At 42.2% G+C, this 25,858-nt stretch overlaps 1 protein-coding gene across 1 annotated transcript; it reads right to left on the bottom strand.

The window, feature by feature from the left end:
- Positions 1-3,426: 3,426 nt before the first annotated feature.
- Positions 3,427-24,003, bottom strand: LOC122563611 (uncharacterized). The gene is made up of 5 exons (XM_043717563.2): positions 23,862-24,003; positions 16,722-17,060; positions 14,612-14,956; positions 9,652-9,762; positions 3,427-3,813 (listed from the first exon to the last, which is right to left on the bottom strand). Exons 1-4 carry the CDS (start codon positions 23,929-23,931, stop codon positions 9,653-9,655), a joined length of 864 nt encoding a protein of 287 aa, XP_043573498.2. The 5' UTR covers positions 23,932-24,003; the 3' UTR covers positions 3,427-3,813; position 9,652.
- Positions 24,004-25,858: the final 1,855 nt, after the last annotated feature.

Below are 25,858 nucleotides of genomic sequence, written 5' to 3'. Positions count from 1 at the left end.
ACATGGATAGGATAAATAGGCAAAGTCTTTTCCCTGGGGTTGGGGAGTCCAGAACTAGAGGGCATAGGTTTAGGTTGAGAGGAGAAAGATATAAAAGAGACCTCAGGGGCAATGTTTTCACACAGAGGGTGGTACATGTATGGAATGAGCTGCCAGAGGATGTGGTGGAGGCTGGTACAGTTGCAACATTTAAGAGGCTTTTGGATGGGTATATGAATAGGAAGGGTTTGGAGGGATATAGGCTGGATGCTGGCAGTGGGACTAGATTGGGTTGGGATGTCTGGTCGGCATGGACGAGTTGGACCGAGGGGGTCTGCTTCCATGCTGTACATCTCTATGACTCTATGACACTAGTTTCCTCCCCTAAATGACACTAGTGAACCCCCAATTGGGTTTTCCCTAACAGTCAACAATGGCTTCATGGTCATTAGACTACTAATTTCAGATATTTTAATTCAACTTGAATTCAAATGGTGGGATTCAAACTCTGGTCCCTGGGTTTCTGGATTAATAATCCAGCAATAATGCCACTGGGCATTTTACATTCCAATTTTACATTCTCCTGAAAAGTGAGAATAAGAATTGTTTAGCCCATTAGTTTGAGGACCTACATGATAAAATCTAATCTAATGAAGGTGAATCCATGACAGATTGATATGCAATGTTCAGTTATGAGCAAACTAAAGGAATTAGCTTTAGTGTCATGTGCACTCAAATAAGTGCAGAGAAAGGTTTGTAATATTGCTGCTTTGGCATCATCTTAGGTACAGGGTACCTCGGTACAGATACATAAATATTTGTTACAGACTTGAAAGAATAATCAATAAAAGTTCAGCATAAGAATAAAGATTATTTTTTAAAAACGTGCTCTGATTTTAGACTTTTCACCAAGTCCGTGACAACACTGAACCTTCAGACCACCTAGGCCAAGTCTCTGGACCAAGCTGAACTTCAAACCTCAAGACTGTGCTTTCAGCCCACAAGGGCCTCAGTAGGTACAACAGTACAGCTTGGTTAAAGAGCCTCACACAGTTTTACAGTTTTATTGTATTTCCTGGCGATCTGAAGATCAGTATGTCTACAACACTCTCATGTACACCATATTTAGCTTATAATTCAGGGTACTTGAAGCGTTCAGGCTGTGGAGAACTCCTCATAATACTTTGCCTTGATTTCCTGTTATCTTTTCAAACTGTGAGGACAATATGCATGTCACCCCTCCCCCATCAACCACCACAAACTGGAAAGTGTGCAGCTGGTCGGCATTTTGGCACATCACTTCCTTGGACGGCAATATTCCTGCCTCACCTGAAGCTGATGGTCAATCAGAGGCTGGCATCCATTGTGAGTAATTGTGCCATTTCAGGGGTGGATGCTGCTGGCTGCACAGCAATGAAGTTTTGCAGCAGCAGGCATTGTAGCTGACTTTCTGGGCATGCTGGGTGGGAGGCAATCAAGGGATAAGGGCCATGTAGAGAGGGGAAGCTGTCAGCAAAGGCAGGACTGCGGCTTTCCACCCCATACTGGGGAAGAACAAGGCCTGTGCCATTAATCATAATACTTCAGCCATCATTACTGATGATGGGATTAATGGACCAGGTAGCCTTTTCTGCTGATTAGCTTGCTCTGTTGTAATAGATCCTGCTTTCCCTAAAAGGTTATCTTTCAACATTTCAGATTTCTTCCAGCCTTTCATATATGTCAGGTTTGTGGTAACCTTAAGGTTATAGATTTTTTAAAAATCAACCTGTTCAAAGTTGTGGTTACACATCTCTGGAGTAGTTGGGACTTCAACTCAGGCTCCTGGCCGAGCGTTTGGGACACTGCACCGCAGAGCCCTGTACCTTAAGGTTATATCCTCTGTTCTTATATTCAGAAAGAGTCAATCAGACCAACTTAGAGTGCTAATATAATTGTAAGAATGTTGGCTTTTAGCCTTTGTTAATGAGAAGATTGTGATATTTAAATTGTAAATCTTAAAATAGCATCAGATCTACAGCAAATTTGAAAAAGTGACCAATGAACTTGGATTGACCTTTACAGTCACCCATTTAATTAGAAAGTGAGAATAGGAAGAAGATGTGGAGTTGGGCTGAGGAGAGGTGAAGGGAAGGAGCAGGAAGGATGGAGAGAGAGATGGAGGGAACGATGTGGAATGAGTGAAAGAGAAGGACAAAAGAAAGAGATTTGGAGAAGCCGGTGTTGGACTGGGGTGTACAAAGTTAAAAATCACACAACACCAGGTTATAGTCCAGCAGGTTTAATTGGAAGCACACTAGCTTTCGGAGCATTGCTCCTTCATCAGGTGATAGTGGAGAGCTCAATCCTAACACAGAATTTATGGCAACCTTTTAAAAAAAGGTTTTGTGATTTACACATGAAAGAAGTGAAACTATCATGGTATTCAAACAGATGAAAGACTTAACAGGCAATCAATTTTTCAATGTATAATTTCAGTTACATCACACTGTAAATATTTGCTATAAAGTCTGTGTGTTAGGACTGAGCCCTCTACTACCACCTGATGAAGGAGCGTCACTCTGAAAGCTAGTATGCTTCCAATTAAACCTGTTGGACTATAACCTGGTGTTGTGTGATTTTTAAAAGAAAGAGAGAAAGGAAAGAGTGAGAGAGGTTGTTGGCTTTGATTGCATGAAAACACAGGTGGCAATCACAAGTGAGAAAAGAAAGCGGTATGGTCTTACTTTAGCCAAGTTAAGGATGCTAGAACTAATAAGGTTTACAAGTTTACTTATGTTAACCTGAGTGAATTATTGTAGAGTTGACCTCTGGCTGTTAGGACAGAGTATCTATGTCATGCTTTCATGTTCCACTTCTGAGTTTAAATCAAATTACTGTTGACTGACACATGATCAAATAGATTTAGAAAATGTGGGAAATGCACACAATGTAAACTCTCCTGATTCTTTTTAGCTTGAAGTTATAAAGCTCTCATTGGTGAGGAAAGCAGCATGTTACTGAGAGTGGATAAGCTATTGGTACTGATTGATTTCCTTACTTGGAGACGTTTTTATGTGGCTGTGTATTATCAAGATATAGATAGCAGATCACATCATTCATGTGTAAGAAAGGTATAAAAGTCACAAATGCTAATGACAATTTGAGTTTCAAAGAGTTTGGTCAACCTGATTAAAGTAGGGTTTCTGAGACTCCCAGATATGATGGCAAATTCTTTGTTTGACATGTATGGCTAAATACCATTGTATATACAATACGTTTCATAAAATCTTCAACCTCAATATCTTGGAAACTTGGTTGAATTTGAGGAGTAGATAGAACAGTTACTTATAAATAACCTGTGTTCTAACGGTAGTGAAGTCTAAAATTTAGATCATTTAATTGCTGATCACCTCTGCTATTTAAAGTGAGATATTCGTTCCTGAAAGAAATTGCAACACTTTCTTAGAACATTTATTTCTGGAATTTATTATGAAACAAAAAGAGTGAATCATCAAGCTGAATTTTATGACAGTACCAGCACCACCATCAGCATAATTGCCTTTAGATGTATTAGCAGCGGCACGTAAAATCCACTCCATAATCTGTTTTCTCTACAAGAAGATACGATTCTGCATAATTGCTATAGCCTGTGTTCTTGCTAGCATGAAATCTTTCTGTGAATTTTAATTAATAAGGTCGTATTGAATGCTGGGCTGTCTGAAGAGTGCTGCTTCAGTGTGGTTTTGCTTGTGGGATATGTCGTGGCCAGATGTTGTTCCTTTTGGAGCTACCAATGGTTGATGAATTGTAGAGAACAGCAAGGATCAGTGGTGATGTCAACTGAATATTGTCCTGCAAACAAAATATTTGTTATCCCACAGCCACAAAGTTTATATCATTATTGCCATGATCTCCATTCAGATCAGTTAATTTTTTAAAAAACTGAACTTGCCCATGAGTAATGCAAAGGATTTCATGACAAGATTTCACAGTTTAAGACTTTAACTATAACAAACAAAGTAAATCAATATCGACTAAACATTACTTAGTAGGCAATTAAGACATCAAATTACAGAAAACGTACTCCCATTATCTTCCTAACAACTGAAAACCCATGTCTCATCTATATATTACACTACCATCTCAGCAAAGATGTTGCCTTATGTATAAAGTGCCAAGATTCCCCTGGTTTCAACAAGCAAGAATGCCTCTCTCTGCCCCACCACAGGAACCTTCCAATTGTTACAACCACAGAGTACAGCAATCTTGATTGAATGTGTTTTGATTGAACTGGCTTCAAGATGGATATTTGCAGTGACATCCTCAAGGTAAATGTCATGTGACTATGGCAAACCAGGAGGTACATTGGTAGATTATGGCATTTCCACCCCCCAAACAGATTCTTGTGCATAATCAAATGGATTTCCAGTAACAAGGCACAGCCTGCTGACTACTTGATCTTTAAATCTCCACTAGCCTTGCATGTTGAACTGGGAATCTATTCTGGCAAGTACTCTGCTTGGTGGTTAACGCAATAACAGCCCTTCTCCTTTACTTATCATAGCAGCAGCTGTTTTTGGTAGTTCTCACCAAATCTCTGTCTAGATTAGAGCAGTGTTGGAAAAGCACAGCAGGTCAGGCAGCATCAGAAGCAGGAAAATCGACGTTTCAGGAATGAAGGATTTTTGCCCGAAACATCAATTTTCCTGCTCCTGACCTGCTGTGCTTTTCCAGCACCACTCTAATCTAGACTCTAATTTCCAGCATCTGCAGTCCTCACTTTTGCCTCACCAAATCTCTGTCTGACTGACTCTGAGCTTGGGATATTGGGTCACTGAGAACCTTGTGTTGCTTTAGTTCTGTAAAGCTCACACATTGTGCACAACTCAGCAGCAAATCTGGCCAGCACTGAGCCTTATCCGAAAGTCCTGCCTGCTCAAAACTCTCAGCCAATCAGAGACTGGAACCTTTTCTGTACTCAGTAGCGCCACCAGGAAGGCAATGGCTGCTGTTGGTATTACTCTCATTCGAGGCCTCAGATCAAAGAAGGACCTATCTAAAACCAAGTCATGTTCGGAAGGCTGCAGCTGCAAGGTAGGAAGGATGAGGAAGGTTGGCAGGAAAGATTGGGGCAAGGTTGATTTCAGCAGGTCCACCTCTCCCTCAGAGAGAAAGTAAGGACTGCGGATGCTGTAGAGTCAGAGTAAAAAAGTGTGGCATTGGAAAACTTGCCAATTAATGTCTATGTAATGACCACATTTTGATGTTGCTGGCATTCACCAACAGCAGCCAGTTGTTGGAGTTTTGGGGGGGAATGAACTCATCATGCAGGAAGCATGAGAAGCAAACCCTGATATGTCTGCTCATGGGCTCCCAATGGGACCCCTTACTCAAGGGTACTCAGAGCTGAAAATGTGTTGCTGGAAAAGCGCAGCAAGTCAGGTAGCATCCAGGGAACAGGAGAATCGACGTTTCGGGCATAAGCCCTTCTTCAAGGGTACTCAGTCTGATTGAGGGGAATTCACCTGAGGAAGAGGTGAGGGTTGAAAAGCGGGTCAGGCAGCATCGAAGGAGCAGGACAGTCAGCATTTTGGGCATTAGCCCTTTATCAGGAATGTCTGCCTGACCTGCTGTGCTTTTCCAGCCCCACACCTTTCAACCCTCATCTCTTCCTCAGGTCAATTCCCTCAATCAGATTGAGTGCCTTTGAGTAAGGGGTCCCACTGGGAGCCCATGAGCAGACATACCAGGGTTTGCTTCTCATGCTTCCTGCATGATGAGTTCATTCCCCCCCCCTCCCCCCCCCCCCCAAAGCCCCCACAACTGCCTGCTTTTGGGTGAATGCCAGAAACATCAAGATGACAGAATTACATAGACATTAATTGGCAAGTTAAGGACCTCACTTGACAGACGGGCATAAAAGACATCTGCAGGTCTCCCTACCATGGACTTAATCAGGGCCCAGATGGGAAAATGGTGGGGTGGGGTTCCTATCAGTAACTAGGCAAAAAATTAGGACTGCAGATACTGGAAATCAGAGTCTAGATTAGAGTGGTGCTGGAAAAGCACAGCAGGTCAGCCAGTATCCAAGGAGCAGGAAAATCGATGTCCTGATAAAGGGCTTTTGCCCGAAATATCAATTTTCCTGTTTCTCGGATACTGTATGACCTGCTGTGCTTTTCCAGCTCCACTCTAATCTAGACTTCCTATCAGTAACTGTCCCACCTGGTTGAATGCCACCAGACCCTACTTTTGTCAAAGGTGGTGAGTCTGCACAAGACAGCTGCCTTTTCCTTTGTGCTCTGATATTAAAACCTTCAATATATTTTCACTTGGGGCTCTGTTTCAACGATAACCAGGTCACATGGACTTATCACTAGGCATTTTTTACCCCCTCCTAAAAATCCCATTTTACCTTGAATTGAAGGAGACAGTTTACAACATAACCGTCTTACACAGGCCAGCTTTTAAGATGTTATAACATTACACTCCCCCTGCAGGTGGAGGTGAGAATTATAAGGAGATAATCCACACCAGGGCAAACATAAGCTCAGTGCTTTTAGAGATTCTGCTGTTGGTTAATACATCATAGAAATATAGGAAGAGGCCATTTGACCCATTGGTCCTGTGCTGTCCAATTAGGCCCAATTTCCTGCTCTATTCCCACGGCCCTACAAATTTTCTCCCTTCAAATATTTAACCAATCCTTTGAAAGTTATTGTGTAATTTGTTCTAAAATATCCTCAGCTTGTCTCTGATCCCTTTGCCAACTATTTGAAGTCTTTGTTCTCTTGTTATGTTCAAATCTTCAGCCAGAAGTGCCAGATGGATGCATATCTGAATCTGCTCCAGTGGTCCCCAGTATCAGACACCAGTCTTCATTCAGTTCAGTTCACTCCATGTGATTTCAAGAAATGAATGGAAGCACTGGACAGTCCATCTTCGGCAGCTACACTGGCACCACCCCCCACCTTTTCCTCCGCTACATCGATGACTGTATCGGCGCTGCCTCGTGCTCCCACGAGGAGGTTGAACAGTTCATCCACTTTACCAACATTTTCCACCCCGACCTCAAATTCACCTGGACTGTCTCAGACTCCTCCCTCCCCTTCCTAGACCTTTCCATTTCTATCTCAGGCGACCGAATCAACACGGACATTTACTATAAACTGACCGACTCCCACAGCTACTTAGACTACACATCCTCCCACCCTGCCCCCTGTAAAAATGTCATCCCATATTCCAAATTCCTTCGTCTCCGGCGCATCTGCTCCCAGGAGGACCAGTTCCAAGACCGTATAACCCAGATGGCCTCTTTCTTGAAAGACCACAATTTCCCCCCAGACGTGATCGACGATGCCCTCCACCGCATCTCCTCCACTTCCCGGTCCTCTGCCCTTGAGCCCCGCCCCTCCAATCGCCACCAGGACAGAACCCCACTGGTCCTTACCTACCACCCCACCAACCTCCATATACATCGTATCATCTGTTGTCATTTTCGCCACCTCTAAACGGACCCCACCACCAGGGATATATTTCCCTCCCCTCCCCTATCAGAGTTCCGAAAAGACCACTCCCTCCGTGACTCCCTCATCAGGTCCACACCCCCCACCAACCCAACCTCCACTCCCGGCACCTTCCCCTGCAACCACAAGAAATGCAAAACTTGCGCCCACACCTCCCCCCTTACTTCCCTCCAAGGCCCCAAGGGATCCTTCCATATCCACCACAAATTCACCTGCACCTCCACACACATCATTTATTGCATCCGCTGCACCCGATGTGGCCTCCTCTATACTGGGGAGACAGGCCGCCTACTTGCGGAATGTTTCAGAGAACACCTCTGGGACACCCGGACCAACCAACCCAACCACCCCGTTGCTCAACACTTCAACTCCCCTTCCCACTCCACCAAGGACATGCAGGTTCTTGGACTCCTCCATCGCCAGTCCATAGCAACACGACGGTTGGAGGAAGAGCGCCTTATCTTCCGCCTAGGAGCCCTCCAACCACAAAGGATGAACTCAGATTTCTCCAGTTTCCTCATTTCCCCTCCCCCCACCTTGTCTCAGTCAAATCCCTCGAACTCAGCACTGCCTTCCGAACCTGCAATCTTCTTCCTGACCTCTCCGCCCCCACCCCCACTCCGGCCTATCACCCTCACCTTGACCTCCTTCCACCTATCGCATTTCCAACGCCCCTCCCCCGAGTCCTTCCTCCCAGCTTTTATCTTAGCCTGCTGGACACACTTTCCTCATTCCTGAAGAAGGGCTCGTGCCCGAAACGTCGATTCTCCTGTTCCTTGGATGCTGCCTGACCTGCTGCGCTTTTCCAGCAACACATTTTCAGCTCATTACAGTGGCTACAAGAGCAGGTCAGAGGCTAGAAATACTGCAGTGAGTAGCTCACCTCCTGACTCCCCAAAGCTTGTCCATCATCGAATCGCTACAGCACGGAAGCAGACAATTCAGCCCATTGAGTCCATGCTGACCATCTGAAGAGCATCCCACTCAGACCCACACCCCCGTCCTGTCCCTGTAACCCACATTTTCCATGGCTAATCCGTCTAGCCTGCACATCCCTGAATATTATAAACAATTTAGCCTGACTAATCCATGTACCCTGCACATCTATGGATTGTGGGAGGAAACCAGAGCACCTGGAGGAAACCCATGCATTACAGGGAGAATGTGCAAACTCCACACAGTCAGTTGCCTGAGGGCAGAAACAAGCCTGGGTCCCTGGTGCTGTGATCCCTTCTACAAGGCACAACTCAGGAGTGTGATGGAATACTCCACACTTGCCTGGATGGATACAGCTCCAGCAACACTCAAGAAACCTGATACAATCCAGGACAAAGCAGCCTACTTGATTGGCACTATATCCACAAGCATCTACTCCCTCCACCACCAGTGCTCTGTAGTACTATCTACGATGCACTGCAGAAATTTGCCAAAGGTCCTCAGACTGTACCTTCCAAACCCATAACCATCTTCATCCAGAAGGACAACAGTAGCAGATACATGGGAACACCAGCTCTGGCATGTTCCCCTCCGAGCCACTCACCATCCTGACTTGGAAATATATTGCCATTCCTTCACTGTTAATGGGTCAAAGTCCTGGAATTCCTTCCCTCAGGGCATTGTGGGTCAATCCACAGCAGGTGGACTGCAGCGGTTCAAGAAGGCAACTCACCCTCACCTTCTCAAGGGCAAATAGGGATGGGCAATAAATGCTAGCCAGCCAGTGATGCCTATGTCCCACAAAGGATAAAAAAGACTCCTCGTAGTGTTCTCTGCTATAAGAACAATCCCAGCTTCTCTAGTTTATCTAATATCGAAACAAGAACAGAAATTGCTGGAGAAACTCAATAGTGCTGGCAGCATCTGTGGAGAGAAAACAGAATCAATGTTTCCAGTTTAGTGACCCTTCTTCAGAATAGCTACTGCTAATGAGGAGAGTTAGGAAGGGGCCAAATTGTTTTTTTTCTTTTAGTGTGTTCTGTTTCTAGAGGCACAGGCGTTGCCTACAGCAAACCTCAAATAGGTAGGTGAGACCCAAGGACCAACACCTTGTGACCATCAGGCTTCTGGCTTTGTACATGTGCAGTTCTGAGGGCCCCAGAATCCTGTTACAAATTAATATCTTTATTAACTAATGGAAGTGTTAAAATCTTGTCTTGGTCGCTACCTTAGCCACACCCCAGGATACACAATGATATAGGCATCATGGCCATCAAACCAAATGCGACCCATCTGCCGATGTTGTACCACCTCCACACGGAATGTGTTGGTGAACCTTCTGGAAGATACACAAAAACAAATTAAATTGTAGAAAATATTAAATTTTTAACACAATGAAGACCAGTCATTGTCCTTGTACAGGCAACCACAATCATCAGTACGTACACAGCAATATACCATCAATGCTAAATTAAGTACATCTTCCATTCTTTTAGTTTTTTGGTGGTGACGTAAGGAGGAGGAGGGGGCTAGAAGACTAGGCAACATACGCATTTTTCGTCAAATGCTAACCCAAGGGCTGTTACATTCACAACAGACAAATTGGAGTGTTGTGTTAAGAGCTAATGTGTAACTTTAAGTTGAATTTACAGTTTATATTTTATTCATTAAGTCAGGGTGACATGGTTTAGATTCACTTTATCTTTGCACTATGAATGATATCAGAGAATCTGGAGATTTATTCTCTTTACATGCATTTCACTGAGGTTTTAAACTACTGGGGTAAATAATTCAGTGTATTTGAGATCAAATAAAACCCTACTTTCACCGAGTGGCTGGAGTCTCGACATGCATAGAAATGAAACAATCCAAGATGAGTTAGTTTGTGTGGGAGTGCCAGAGGTTTGAGGCAGGTCAGCTGGATCGCTGAATCTAGGAACTTGGTATTTGTTCTAAAGTTTAAAGTAATACCAAGTTTAGTTTGCGGTTGTTTCAGGTGTCTCGGGGAGACATCCGATAAAAGCAAAAGGCATCTAAAGCATCTACTACATAGAAAATCATCATGAGAAAATTGGTTGCAACTGTCCCAATTGGAGTGTGAACAGGGAGCTTTAGTGTGAAGATAGTTCTCACTGAAGTATTGTAAGGTGTGATGAAACTGTGACATTTATGTATATACATATCCTAATAACAATTACTGCAAGTTTGGCTACTTGGAATTTTAAGTTAAGCATATAGGTTTGTCTGGGTATTTAGAATTTTATAAAAAATTGTTGGAAAAGAACAGCAGGTTTGGCAGCATCTGTGCAGAGAAATCGGAGTTATAGTTTCGGATCCAGTGAGTCTTCTTCAGAACTGGACCTGAACTATTAACTCTGATTTCTTCCTACAGATGCTACCAGGCCTGCTGAGCTGTTCCAACAATTTCTGTTTTTATTTCTGATTTACAGCTTCTGCAGTTCTTTTAGTTTTTATTTGGAATCAATAATTAGTATCTGAAACTACAATACCCATGATTCCAAGAGAGAGGAAGTTACCTAGAGTTCCTAGGGAGAGAAACACATCAGGTGTTCAGAAGTCTTTTAGTGAAGTAAGATGCCAGCAGTATTCCTAAGAAAGGAAGTTTAACATAATGAGATTATCATAGATTGAGAAGTTATGATTGATCCCAGATTGAGATGTTGGAATGCAGTCAGTTTTTTAAAGTTTTTAAAAACAAACTAGCAAAAGAATTGAAGCTGTTTCAGGAATAGTATAGCAATAGAAGTTAAGTCAGGAGCATAATATTAATAATTAAGAAAAGTTATCTGGAGTTCCAGCAGATGAGTAGAAATTTTAAATATTTTAAGCCCATCAAAGTATTAAAAAGAAAAAGTCACTCCCTCTGTGGGGAATGAGCTGGACTGGGTCTTGCGAGAAGTACAGCGTTAGATGTTCTTAGAGTTGTAACAATGTTTGGAAGCTATACAGGATGCATTGATTCTGATACAAAGCCAAGTTTCTGTTCAATCTATAAACAGTGCTCGACTTTTATCATCTGTTTAAAATCCTTTCAATCTGTGTAATACAGGAACAGGGTTTTTTTTTCTTTGTTTATCTTCAGTTCTGTTGTTAATAAACATTTTTATTGTTAAACTAAAAACTGCAACATTGAGTGCTTATGTTTAGTAAAAGATCATTTCAGCCACAAAAATAAAAAGAAGTTATGATCTATCCAACCAGATTCCTGTCAGGATCGGACTTACTTCGTATTAACTTGAGCTGGGGCCAATCGATCATAATAAAGCATATTGTTGAGATAAAAGTAGTGTGAAGATCAACTTTTTTCTGATGTCTATAATTAAATCTTTCTAGACTTTCATTCTCTCTAGTGTAACATGGATAATTTTATTATTTCTTGTTTAAGAATAATTTTATTCCTGTGTTAAAAGCACACTGACAGCCTCTTGTAAATGTGTTCTGTACCTAACCTCCATAGTTTGAAACAAAATAAAGTTAGGGTCTAACAAGCCAGGTTTCATTCTGAGATTTGAGCTGAACAGTAATAACATCAATTGGAATTATAACTGTCAGTTTAATATTTCATCTGTGCCTCCAACAAAGCTATATTACATCCTGTGCATGAATTAAAAGTGCTTTAGTTTGGCTTGGACCATCACCTGTTCCTCGGAGTCAAGAATTTTATCAACTGAGCCAATCTCATAGTGTTTAACCAGCATTCAAATATTATTGGACTTCCAAATGATATAATGCCATAAAACACTGCTTTTTCATTGTTAATGGATCTCTATTGCTATTGTTGATCTGTCATCATCACAGGTCTTTTGCAGTTTGCAGAAGTCCACTGCCATCACATGGCATCAGGGATAAATCTAACAATGTTTCTGGAATATCAGGTCTACACCACAGAATCAGGCTGATCAAGCAAACTGACCTATTCTGGCATTTGTGAACTACTTGGGTGTTCTTGGCTCAATTTCATCTGACTGTACCATTGTACACTTCTACTCTTCCTATCCTGTATGCTTATGTAGTTTTCCCCTAACTGTGTCTATGCTACTCATCTCAACTTGTCTTTTTGGGAGCTGTTCCTATGTTTTAAACATTATGGGTAAAGAAATTACACATAAGTTCTTAGTGACTGTCTTATGTTTGACTGCACCAACAGCTTGAAACAATGGACTGAATTTTCGCATGTGCAGTTAAAATGTGGTGCCCAGTCTGTCATGTCCCAGGATTAGGGTTCCCTCTGCCGTGCACACACTCCAAGGGTCCCTGCATAGCAAGTGGCATGCCAATATAATTCGCAGCATTAATCTTCAGTCCTGGAAGTTGCAACTGTGCACAGTCCTCCAAAAGAAAAGAACAGTGCCCAGGATGTATTTGGTCATGCAATCTTCCATTTTTCACTTCTAATCTCATAACCGCGACGTCTCGAGCACTGTATTTCTTTCACACGTTCGTATTTACTTGAAGAACATGCAGTGGCTTTGCAGTGTAAGCTTCTGGTGCGTGTGGCAGCTCTGGTGTTGATGAAGCCTGGTGCCATCCCGTGCCATGTCTGCCCATTGTCTGACTGACTGTTCAGTGCTCCCACTGTGATAAATTCAGAGTGAAGTAGCAGAGAGTGACAGCGTGTAGCTGAACACACAAGAACCTGTGTGTCAAGCAAGCGATGTTATCCAACCAGAGACTGATGGGCTCCAGGTAAATGCTAAAGTAAATGAGCATGATGAAAACAAGTTAAGAGTGATAAGATCCACGTTAGAACTAAAGCATCCTGTGTTGATGCATAAGATCTGAGGCTGCCTCTGTGCATAAAGTGACTAAGCAGAAGCATGCAGTTGATGGGTGTCCATCTGGTCTAAAGTAGTTGAAAGCCTGAGGTGATATTTAGTTAGTCCAAGACCAGGGTTGATGTTCAAGTGAGGACTGTTGTTCGCCAATGTGCTGTGGTGAGATTGAAGGAATGGAGGTGGAAGAACACTCTGCAAGGACACTCTGCCGAGGAAGCAGTTGCCTGATGGCCAGGTCAAACGGTTAGTGCGTTGCAGTTTTGATTAGATTAGATTACTTACAGTGTGGAAACAGGCCCTTCGGCCCAACAAGTCCACACCGATCCTCCAAAGAGCAACCCACCCAGACCCATTCCCCTACACCTAACACTAACCTGCACATTTTTGGATTGTGGGAGGAAACCGGAGCACCCGGAGGAAACCCACACAGACAGGGGGAGAATGTGCAAACTCCATACAGACAGTTGCCTGAGGCGGGAATTGAACCCGGGTCTCTGGCGCTGTGAGGCAGCAGTGCTAACCACTGTGCCACTGTGTTGCCCAGCTGCCACCGTGCTGCCCAGTTTTGTTTTATCTGCAATGTAAATTGAGTGAGTCGGGTTTTTAATGAAACTCAAATCCATGGAAATAAGGTAGTTCCGACTCAAAGGCGTGATTCTGAAGTCACCACTCAAGGCTTAAAGGGAAAATTTATGAGTTTTTCTAAAATATCTGATCATTTTTATTCTTTCATGCTTTGTCACATTTCTCGTGATTAGTCATAGAGTCGTACAACAGGGAAACAGACCCTTCACTCCATCTTGACCAATGCTGACCAGATTTCCCAAACAAAACTAGTCCCATTTGCTGCATTTGATCCATATCCTTCTAAACCTTTCCTAATCATTTACCTGCCCAAATATCTTTTAAATGTTGTAACTGTACTTGCATCAACCACTTCTTCTGGGAATTCATTCCATATATAAATGACCCTGAATGTAAAAAAGTTGCCCTCGTGTCCCTTTAAATTATGTCCTCTACAATGGAAAATTCTGTGCATAATTCTATGTCTACTTAATCTAACTCCTTCGCAATTTGAACGTACTCAAAGAAATCAAATTGTAGACTAGATTAGGTTGAACGCAACAACAAATTATAAAAAGGCATTCTCTGATTATCTCAGTCATTTCTCCAAGATTTTCCAATATATTCTATGGTTGGATGATTGAGGATTCTTCGGCCCTCTTTGCAATGAGGCAGATAATGGCCCTAACTGCTGTAGATAGCAAGTCAACCCATTGTGCAAGTCAAGGTTAGCAGCAGCACGTCACTTGAGGAACGGTTGGCTGCTTGACCATGCTATCATGATGTAAGTAACCTCAATAAAGTGAAACAAAGAAAATCTATGTTTACCTGTCACATTTACACGAACAAGCTGGCCCACTGTGGTTACAGCTCCTTGTGTTGCTTGACACTGGTAAAAGCCGCTTGTACTCAGCTCAACATGAGTAACAGTGTGTATCACTGACATCTTCATTTCCCTGCCCTGAAGAGAATAGCTTATGTTTGGATAATGAGTCCTTCCAGTCACTGGCTGACAAAGATTTCCATACATCTTACACCAGTGAGCCTCAGGCAGTTGTACTTCATTAACACAGAACTGAACTGTACAATTCAAGGTTAGACTATCTCCAACACTGTAATTAAAAACTGCCCTCTGGTGCAGTATCGAGAGAGAGCAGGCAGTTTTTGTATTTTCTGAAAGAGAGAACAATCAGGACATTCTGTTATATATATATATATTTCTATAATTTCATTACTTGCCTTAGTTGTAATATTACATTATAGACTCATAATCTATAAAGCCAGTTCTGGAAAATCAAGTTCAAATCCCACAATGGCAGTTTGAGAAATTATACAAATATTAGAAAATGCTGGAAAACCTCAGCCGGCCTGGGTAGCATCTGTGGAGAATCTAAAGAATGGTCACCGGACCCAAAACATTAAATTTACTTTCTCTCCATAGATATTACTGAAATTCTCCAGCAGTTTCTGATTTCCAGCATCTACAGTTCTTTGGATTTTTGAGAATTTATATTCTGGTTTTAAAAAGAATCCAACTGTAAGTAAAACAACTGTAAAAGACACAAATTAATATTGATCATAAAAACTTAACGGCTTTAGTGAAATCCTTGAGGACAGGAAAAATCACCTCCTTATCTGATCTGGCTTAAATATGACTCCAAGTCCCATAGTTCAGGCTCCAAAATTGGCCTGGAGTCTGCAGGAACTGATAAGTTTCCATGATACTGCTATGTGGAAACCTGGAGAAAATCATAGAGATATTCAAAAGGATCATTTTTTTTTAGAATCCTCTTTAAATATTTGATATAAAAATATCAAAAATCAGGGGGAAAAGGTTATTTGGCTGATGACCAAGCATCATTCAATTGGATAGTAAGTCTTTTACCTACCATGTGGAGCAGAAAGGTACAAGAATGGACCTGTTGGGCAGGGGTTGTTCTTGTGATAAAATGTCCAGAAAAGATTTACAAGGATGTTGCCAGGGCTGGAGGATTTGAGCTACAGGGAGAGGTTGGGACTGTTTTCCCTATAGTGTCAGAGGTTGAGGAGTGACCTTATAGAGGTTTATAAAATAATGAGGGGCATGGATAGGGTAAATAGCCAAATCTTTTCCCTGGGGTGGGCAAATTCCAGAACTAGAGTTCATAGGTTTAGGGTGAGATGGGAAAGATATAAAAGGAACCTAAGGGGCAACTTTTTCATGGTGGTGTGTATGTGGAATGAGCTGCCAGAGGAAGTGGTGGAGGCTGGTACAATTGCAATATTTAAAAGGCATCTGGATGGTTATATGAATTGGAAGGGTGTGGAGGGATATGGGCTGGGTGCTGACAGATGGGACTAGATTGGGTTGGGATATCTGGTCAGCATGGACGAATTGGACTGAAGGGTCTGTTTCATCTGTACATCTGTATGACTCTATGACTCCATTTAATCCCAACGAGAAATTCTACCCTTAGCAGAATGTGTGGATTTTTCACTGCCCTCTGAAGTTGCATCTGGATCACTTGGAATGGACAATTAATTCCAGTCTTGACAGCAACATCTACATCCCATAATGAAATAAACATGTTAGAAATTATGCAACGTTTTACTTAAAATCTGATCAAACTAAATTTAAATATTTCATTTGTGTGATGTGAGTGATCCACTGGTGACACCCTTTAACCCATTGGTCTTGTAATATCCTTTGGTTTCGCCCTGATCTAATAGTCTTGCATTGACCTGTTGCTTACATGTACATCATGAATGAATTACCACTATGTGGTGTCAGAGTGCTTAACTGGGGTATGTAAAGGAGCTTTATTTTGTACCTGACCTGAAAACATTTTATGCTGGTACTGGTTTCCTGAAATGAGATTACTGTGCTAACTGCCATACCTTGATCAACACAATGTTCACAGAACTAAACGGGTATGTCTATACAGAAAGCAATCCTTACCAAATACGTTCACAATAATCGAGTGTCCCTGTGATTCCACACCATTTTGTTGAGCATGACAGGAATATCTGCCACTGTCGGCCAAGGTAACAGAAGGGACTGTGAAAACCACTAGTAACATTCTTTCAGTGTTTTCAGAAGAATGTGAATTGAGCTGCTGATTCTTTGAACTATTCAGTCGCTGACAGGTGTTCATAAGTATCTTACACCAGTAAGTCACAAGAAGATCTTGAGGGCAGAACAGAACTGTACAATTCAGTGTTAGACTGTCTCCAACACTACAGTTTAACTTAGCTCTGGGGTATCCTACTCTCACTGAACAGGTGGATGTAGTGTTTTCTGAAAGAGAGAACAAACAAGATCATATATTTGTATAATTTCAAAATTGTAATCAAGCGAAAGGCACAAACAATCTTTTCTTAATAAAACACAGTTCTGTTATTGTTAATCCATTTTAAAGCTGAGAGGAGAGAGATTTTAAAAAGACATAAGGCAAATATTTTACACAGACAGTGATTCATGTGTGAAATGAACTTCCTGTGGAAGTAGCAGATGCTAACAATTACAATATTTAAAAGACATTTGGATAGATATGTGCATAGGAAAGGTTTGGAGGAATATGGGCCAGGAGCAGGCAGGTGGGACTAGCTTAGTTTGGGATTTTGTTCGGCATGGACTGGTTTAACCAAAGGGTCTGTTTCTGTACTGTATGAATCCATCACTCTATGATTATGGACTTTTGTCTCTATTAAAATTTAGATGTGACTCACAATCAACATAAAATATTAGCCACTCAAAATTGGCCAAGATAATTGAAATCCTTATAGTCAAAGGCTGTTACCATGGGATAAAGAGAGAATAGCTGCTGACAGGTAACAAATATAAATATACATATTTTATATATATTCTAAATACTTATATATAATATGTATATATATATATATATTCATTCATACACTATATATTTATTCATATACTATATATATAGTCTGCATCTGAAAATCCTGTTCGTAATCATGCATTGGTGACCATCCCTTTTAACTGTCCAGGCCTCAATCCCCTCCCTCACTGAAGCTTTTGGTTCTTTTTTTAAGCTCTCTTTCCTCCACTTAGACACTCCTTAAAGCCTTATGTCCGTCTCCAACCTAGCCATTATTTCCTTCCATGACTCTGTGTCAAATTTTCTTTGATAACATTCCTGTGAACTACAATAGAATGGCTTGCCACGCTAAAGGCTCCACATGAATACAAGCTGTTGTTATTGTGGTTGTTTCCCAAGTACGGGGACCGTTGAGTGAAATGTGAAGGAATATGTGAGAGAAGAGATTCTTCCTGAAAGATCTAAACTTGTTGCACTGATGCACTTCTTTAGTGAAAATTGGAGGAGCATTGCTGTAAGTTGAGAAGGTCATCAAGACTGACCATCACGAGGACATAGCCACAGAGGTAACCCCCATTCTGATGGTTTTACCGTGGATTGTTAACACACGATAAATGAGAGGTGCAAACAGTACAAGGTGTGAGTTGGTGCCTACTGTCGCAGGAGGTTTCAGTGATAAGTTAGAGCATTACCCTGAAGGGAAATATGATTGAGAAGGAGAATTTTGCAGTCAATACACTTTGGAGAAAGAACTGACAATAGATATTGATGAAGACACTGGGAGAGCAGGACTTAGTATGGGATAAGATGGAGGTGTGGCCTGAATTGGAACCTTCAAAGGCAAATGAGAAGAGTTTGAAAAATTCAGGTGTGGAGGTGACAAACATATAGAAATTAGAAGGGCAAAGGGAGATGATGGGGAGATAATTAAAGTGGTTTGAAGCTTGGCTGAAAGTCAAATCAAGGTTATACACCATTGGATTCTACCTGATCATAAGATGGAATTGATGACTACTGTGGAAATCCTGAAGTTCGAAAATATAGAATTGACCTTTCGATAGTAAGTTGTTATGGTTCATTCAGGATGTGATGTTGCACAAGCACGCAACCAGTTCTTACGTTGAGTGAAGTTATGAACTATGTGTGAAAACTGAACCTTGGCTTACAAATAATGTTGCTGAGGGCCAGCATATAGACCAGGAACTGGAGAAGACCAAATAAATCTGAAAGTGCAGGGAGAGAGATTATTATGTGAGAATGCTGCTGCTACTCTGCAACTAACAGATGGAGTGACTTTAATAGTGGCAGGCTGGCTGTGCCTTGGAGAAAGAAGGTCAGAAGTCAGGTGACACCAGGTACAGTCCAACAGATTTATTTGGAATCACAACCTCATGTTCCCTGATGAAGGAACGGCGCTCCAAAAACTTGTGATTTCAAATAAACCTGTTAGACCACAACCTGGAGTTGCCTGACTTCTGACCTTGTCCACTCCAGTCCAACACCGGCACCTCCACATCTTGGAGAAAGAAGACTGAGGACAGCTGATGGAGATAAGTACTTCAGTATAATTAGGGGGAGAGGCAAGGATCTGTTAGCCCAGGCACCCAGATAATGTTCTGGAGATCTGGATTCAATTTTGAATTCAATTTTTAAAAATATAATGGTGACCATGAATCCATTGTTGATTATCGGAAAAACCCATCTAGTTCACTATTGTCTTTTAGGGAAGGAAATTGGCCATCCTCACCTGGTCTGGCCTACGTGACTCCAGACCCATAGAAATGTGATTGACTCTTAACTGCCCTCTCGGCAATTAGGGATGGGCAATAAATGCTGCCTCGCCAGTGATACCCTCATCGGTGAATGAATAAAGAAAAAAGAATTTGGTAGTTGGGGGTGAATGGCCTGTTACTCCACTGCTTATAATACTTCTGAGGCAATGATGGAACTTTGATATGGAAACCTACTTGAATAGTGAAGATTGAGGGAGAACAGAGAGCAGCACTGTTTAATTACTCAGGAATAAGCAAGTGCCAAGCCTCTTTTGAGTAAAGTGTCTTTTTCCACAATGGCAGTAATGAGCTATAAAGAGAATATGATTGAATTGTTAAGACTGTTAGAACATAGAACATAGAAAAATACAGCGCAGTACAAGCCCTTTGGCCCTCGATGTTGCGCCGATCCAAGCCCACACTAACCTACACTAGCCCACTATCCTCCATATGCCTATCCAATGCCCGTTTAAATGCCCATAAAGAGGGAGAGTCCACCACTGCTACTGGCAGGGCATTCCATGAACTCACAACTCGCTGAGTAAAGAATTTACCCCTAACATCTGTCCTATACCTACCACCCCTTAATTTAAAGCTATGCCCCCTCGTAATAGCTGACTCCATACGTGGAAAAAGGTTCTCATGGTCAACCCTATATAAACCCCTAATCATCTTGTACACCTCTATCAAGTCACCCGTAAACCTTCTTTTCTCCAATGAAAACAGCCCCAAGTGCCTCAGCCTTTCCTCATATGATCTTCCTACCATACCAGGCAACATCCTGGTAAACCTCCTCTGCACCCGTTCCAGTGCCTCCACATCCTTCCTATAGTATGGCGACCAAAACTGCACACAATACTCCAGATGCGGCCGCACCAGAGTCTTATACAACTGTAACATGACCTCAGGACTCCGGAACTCAATTCCTCTACCAATAAAAGCCAGTACGCCATATTCCTTCTTCACCGCACTATTTACCTGGGTGGCAACTTTCAGAGATCTGTGTACATGGACACCAAGATCCCTCTGCTCATCCACACTACCAAGTATCCGACCATTAGCCCAGTACCCCATCTTTCTGTTACTCTTACCAAAGTGAATCACCTCACACTTACCTAAATTGAACTCCATTTGCCACCTTTCTGCCAGCTCTGCAACTTATCTATATCCCGCTGTAACCTGACACATCCTTCCTCACTGTCAACAACTCCACCGACTTTCGTATCATCCGCAAACTTGCTCACCCAACCTTCTAGCCCCTCCTCCAGGTCATTTATAAAAATGACAAACAGCAATGGTCCCAAAACAGATCCTTGCGGAACACCGCTAGTAACTGCACTCCAAGATGAACCTTTACCATCAACTACTACCCTCTGTCTTCTTCCAGCCAGCCAACTCCTAATCCAAACCTCCAACTCACCCTCAATGCCATACCTCCGTATTTTTTGCAGTAGCCTACCATGGGGAACCTTATCAAACGCCTTACTAAAATCCATATATACCACATCTACCGCTTTACCCTGGTCTACCTCCTTAGTCACCTTCTCAAAGAATTCAATAAGATTTGTGAGGCACGACCTGCCCTTCACAAAACCATGCTGACTATCCTTGATCACATTATTCCTATCCAGATGTTCATAAATCCTATCCCTTACAATTCTCTCTAAGACTTTGCCCACAACAGTTGTGGGAGCACAGTCATTGAAAGAGGAGTGAAGGCAAGATAAGGAGAAAGAAAAGAAACAAAGAATTTAGATGTTAACATATTAGTGAATCAAGGTAAAAATGAACAAGTGTTAAACAAACAGATGCCTTTTGCAGATGCTGAGAACAGGGTGAACATATAGAGTGGAAGGTGACTCATCCTCTTAATTTCCCTTTCTCCTTCACTTCTCTGTGGTTTTCACAACTCTTCCATTATTAAATAATTCAAAATTTACATTTCTCTACTTTTTTTTTTACATTTTTAAGGCATTCCAAACTGTTTCACAAACCTTGAAGCACTAGAAGTGTAGTCGCTATTGTAGTATATCGAGTTGCATAGAACAGGATTCCACAAACAGGATTGTGATAATAACCAAATAATTATTGAGGGATGTATATTGACCAGGACTTCCAGAATAATTCCCATGCTCCTCTTTGAAATTGTGTCTGCTCTGATGAAGAGTCATCTAGACTCAAAACGTTAGCTTGCTCTCTCTCCATGGATGCTGCCTGACCCACTGTGATTTACAGCATTTTTTGTTTTCAGTACAGATTCCAGCCTCTGCAGTAATTTGCTTCTATCTTTATTGATTGCTTGAAAAAAGGGAATATTAAATATATTTAATGAGCTTCCATCTGTAGGAACCACAGAATGTTCCTGTTCCTGTTTCAGGTCTGCCTAACCCTCCCTCATCCTATGATCCAGGATCAGAAATAGGAACAGAAAATAATGGCCAACAAAGCTGTAGTGTGAACTGGTGACAATTAACACAAGCCACTTTTTTTTTTAACAATGTCACTAAAGAAACACCATTGCTTTTCGTCTCCTTTACATTTCTTCTGCCTTCCTGTGGATATATGTGAAAGCAAATTGTTTATTTGAAAAGTAAGACATTGCAGATGCTAAAGCAAACACAGACAATAGAGAAACACGGAGACACATTTTCAGAACATTCTGAAGAAGGGTCACTTTGGACTCTGAAGCATTCACTCTGTTCCACAGATGCTACCAGACCTGTTGAGTTTCTCCAGTTTTCCCTTTGTTTGTTTCTTTCCATATTTACTGTCACAATTTGTTATTCTTTCAAAAATAATTTCAATGTGATTTGGCTCAAGTGGCTTTAAACAACAAACTTTACTAAATTGAACAATTGGTGTGATACAACTGTTCGACAGTCGGCGTTAAATGACAAGCAATTAATGCAAACAGGTCATGCTGTCGCTTTCAACATCATTTAGTTTGATCATCACAGACAGCCTTCAAAGCTAAGGATTTCCCAACTCATCACTGAGAACACTAAATTTTGGATGGAAAATGTTTTATCTTAATACAAATGAGCTGCCAGTGGAAGTGATGGAGGAAGGTACAAATTCAACATTTAAAAGGGATCTGGATGGTTATATGAATAGGAAGGTTTTAAAGGGATATGGGCCAAATTCTGGCAAATGGGACTAGATAAATTTAAGATATCTGGTCAGCATGGATGAGTTGGGTCTGTTTCCGTGCTATACACCTTTATGACTCTATTCACCTGCACTGGCTTCCACATAAACATCTCTGTCTTTATCTTCAAGTAATAAATTATTCCATCGAGCTGACAGCACACCACCATTCAAGATGAGCTATTTGGTCAGTGCCCTAACCTCCTTGATCATCAACTGGGTCTATGAGCTTGCAATTGCCCTTTGGAATGGGTAGGTTTCTCTTTTGCCTGTAAAGGTTTACTTCATAAAATTCATTTCTGAAACATAATGTGTTATGTTTAAGCTTGGGTGGTGAGTCAAGAACCAGCACATGACAAAGATATTTTAAGTTACTGTGCTGATATCAAAATAATATCTTGCAAAATTTTGTTAGCTTCCCAGGCACCTTCCAAGTCTTGTTGGATTTTCAATCACCTGGGTCTTTCTGTCTGCATCTCTCTCCCTGAACTGACCCACAGTTACTCACCCTGTCTTTAAGCATTCTTAAGATTGGCCTATTTGATGATAATCTTTAGTTGTATCCTCCATCTTTTACAATTACTCCTGCTCACTTCGAATGCCCTGATAGTTCTTCTTCTGCAAAAGCTGTTATCTAAATACTAATCTGTAACATGGAAATTGCGCAATTCTCACAAAAAAGAACTGCTGGAAGTGTAGGAGCCGAGGTTGGATATTCAATGATGAGTAAATTAGCTCGTGACTCCCCATACCTCTCTACCACCAACAAGGAAAAATCCAGGAATGTCTGGAATATACCCCACCTGTCTTGATTCAATAGGTGTAGTTATGACCATACTCAAAGAGCTTAATACATTCAGAGCAAAGCATCCCATTTAATCAGCACCCCTTTTCACTTCCATAAACACCAATTTTCTCCATCACCAGCACAATATAACTGCCATACATGTCCTAGAGGATTCACTGCAGCAATTTTCCAAGTCCTGTTCAAGAGCACCTCTAAAATCCATGATTTCTACCACCAGGAAGGATAAGGGCAGTGGGTGGAATATCATTATCCTCCAAGCCGTTCACAACATCCCAATCTGCATCTGTATCTTAATTCAATCATTGTGATTGAGTGAAAGACGCAGAAATCCTTCACTAAACGTGAAGGCCAACTAATTTACGGGGAAATGATTTATTACTCGCAATATCCTCATTTGGAGAACGAATCATTAGAAAGCACAGAGGATTATAAAATCCATAATCACCATTTCCTTGAACTAGATTCAATGCTTTCACCAAACCTTCACCCTCTAATGACTATTAAGTACTTCCATTAGTTTCTGTATGTCTTACCTTGTAATTGAATCAAAACCAGGAGGAGGAACAAGCCAATGGCAACTCTCAACTGCTTGACAGGGATCATATCTTGTGACAATTTGTGAATCCCTGGGTTTGAAGTAAATAATGTATATTCGAAGTGTCTGACAATCTAAATGGGAATAATGTGAAGTGTTTTATATTTTACTTCCCATCTTCACTTTGTTGGCAACCTGATTTAGTCATACTGTGGAAAGATCACATCTCCTTTTGTTCACTTTGGTTCCTTATATTATAAAGCTGAGGTTGACTCTCCACTGATAATTAAAACTGAAACACCCAGAGAAGCTTGCCTCAATCTATAATCCGTTAAAAGAAGTGTGAAACATGGTATAAGCTGCCTCTCATCCCCAAGCTGTTAGAAAGGAGTGATCAAATGAAATAAACCCCAGACACTCACTCTATTATCAACAAGTAACAATTTAGTTACCTAACTCTAATAATAAACAAACTGACTGAACTATTAACAAACTGAACAATTCCCCTCTAACTACTACTTCTGAATAAAACAAGATTCTAATGGTATGCTGTTCTAATAAATACAAATCCCACCTACATAAACCAAAATAAAGAAAAAAATAGAATTGTGTCTCTAATTTACAGCAAGGCTACATCTTCTGGAATGTTCTGTGTCTTCTCCATTGATCTTCTATCAGGAACGCCTTCTCAGTTGAATTCTTTATTCAGGTATGTCTTTTACCAGAAATCTTTGAGGAGAAAGTGAGGTCTGCAGATGCTGGAGATCAGAGCTGAAAATGTGTTGCTGGAAAAGCGCAGCAGGTCAGGCAGCATCCAGGGAACAGGAGAATCGATGTTTCGGGCATAAGCCCTTCTTCAGGAATGAGGAAAGTTTGTCCAGCAGGCTAAGATAAAAGGTAGGGAGGAGGGACTTGGGGGAGGGGCGTCGGAAATGTGATAGGTGGAAAGAGGTCAAGGTGAGGGTGATAGGACGCCATCCCATCCCATCCCATCCCATCCCAACGCCATCCCATTCTCCCAATTCCTTCGACTCCGCCGCATCTGCTCCCAGGAGGACCAGTTCCAAAAACGCACAACCCAGATGGCCTCCTTCTTCAAGGACTGCAATTTCCCCCCCGACGTGGTCGACGATGCCCTCCACCGCATCTCTTCCACTTCCTGCTCCTCCGCCCTTGAGTCCTGCCCCTCCAACCGCCACCAGGACAGAACCCCACTGGTCCTCACCTACCACCCCACCAATCTCCATGTACAGCGCATCATCCGCCGTCATTTCCACCACCTCCAAACGGACCCCACCACCAAGGATATATTTCCCTCCCCTCCCCTATCAGCATTCCGTAAAGACCACTCCCTCCGTGACTCCCTCGTCAGATCCACACTCCCCACCAACCCAACCTCCACTCCCGGCACCTTCCCCTGCAACCGCAGGAGGTGCAAGACTTGCGCCCACACCTCCCCCCTCACCTCCCTCCAAGGCCCCAAAGGAAACTTCCATATCCGCCACAGATTCACCTGCACCTCCACACACATCATCTATTGCATCCTCTGCACCCGATGTGGCCTCCTCTATATTGGGGAGACAGGCCGGCTACTTGCGGAGCGTTTCAGAGAACACCTCTGCGACACCCGGACCAACCAACCCAACCACCCTGTGGCTCAACATTTCAACTCACCCTCCCACTCCACCAAGGATATGCAGGTCTTTGGACTCCTCCATCGCCAGACCACAACAAAACGACGGTTGGAGGAAGAGCGCCTCATCTTCCGCCTAGGAAGCCTCCAACCACAAGGGATGAACTCGGATTTCACCAGTTTCCTCATTTCCCCTCCCCCCACCTTGTCTCAGTCAAATCCACCGAATTCAGCACCGCCTTCCTAACCTGCAATCTTCTTCCTGACCTCTCCGCCCCCACCCCAGTCTGACCTATCACCCTCACCTTGACCTCTTTCCACCTATCACATTTCCGACGCCCCACCCCCAAGTACCTCCTCCC

The sequence above is a fragment of the Chiloscyllium plagiosum genome, unplaced genomic scaffold (genome assembly GCF_037043375.1).
Source record: "Chiloscyllium plagiosum isolate Xiang-an unplaced genomic scaffold, Cpla_swu_hap1 HiC_scaffold_30, whole genome shotgun sequence".
Classification (NCBI taxonomy): domain Eukaryota; kingdom Metazoa; phylum Chordata; class Chondrichthyes; order Orectolobiformes; family Hemiscylliidae; genus Chiloscyllium; species Chiloscyllium plagiosum.
Note: the sequence above shows the minus strand (reverse complement) of the source record. Positions and strands in the feature narration are given on the sequence as shown.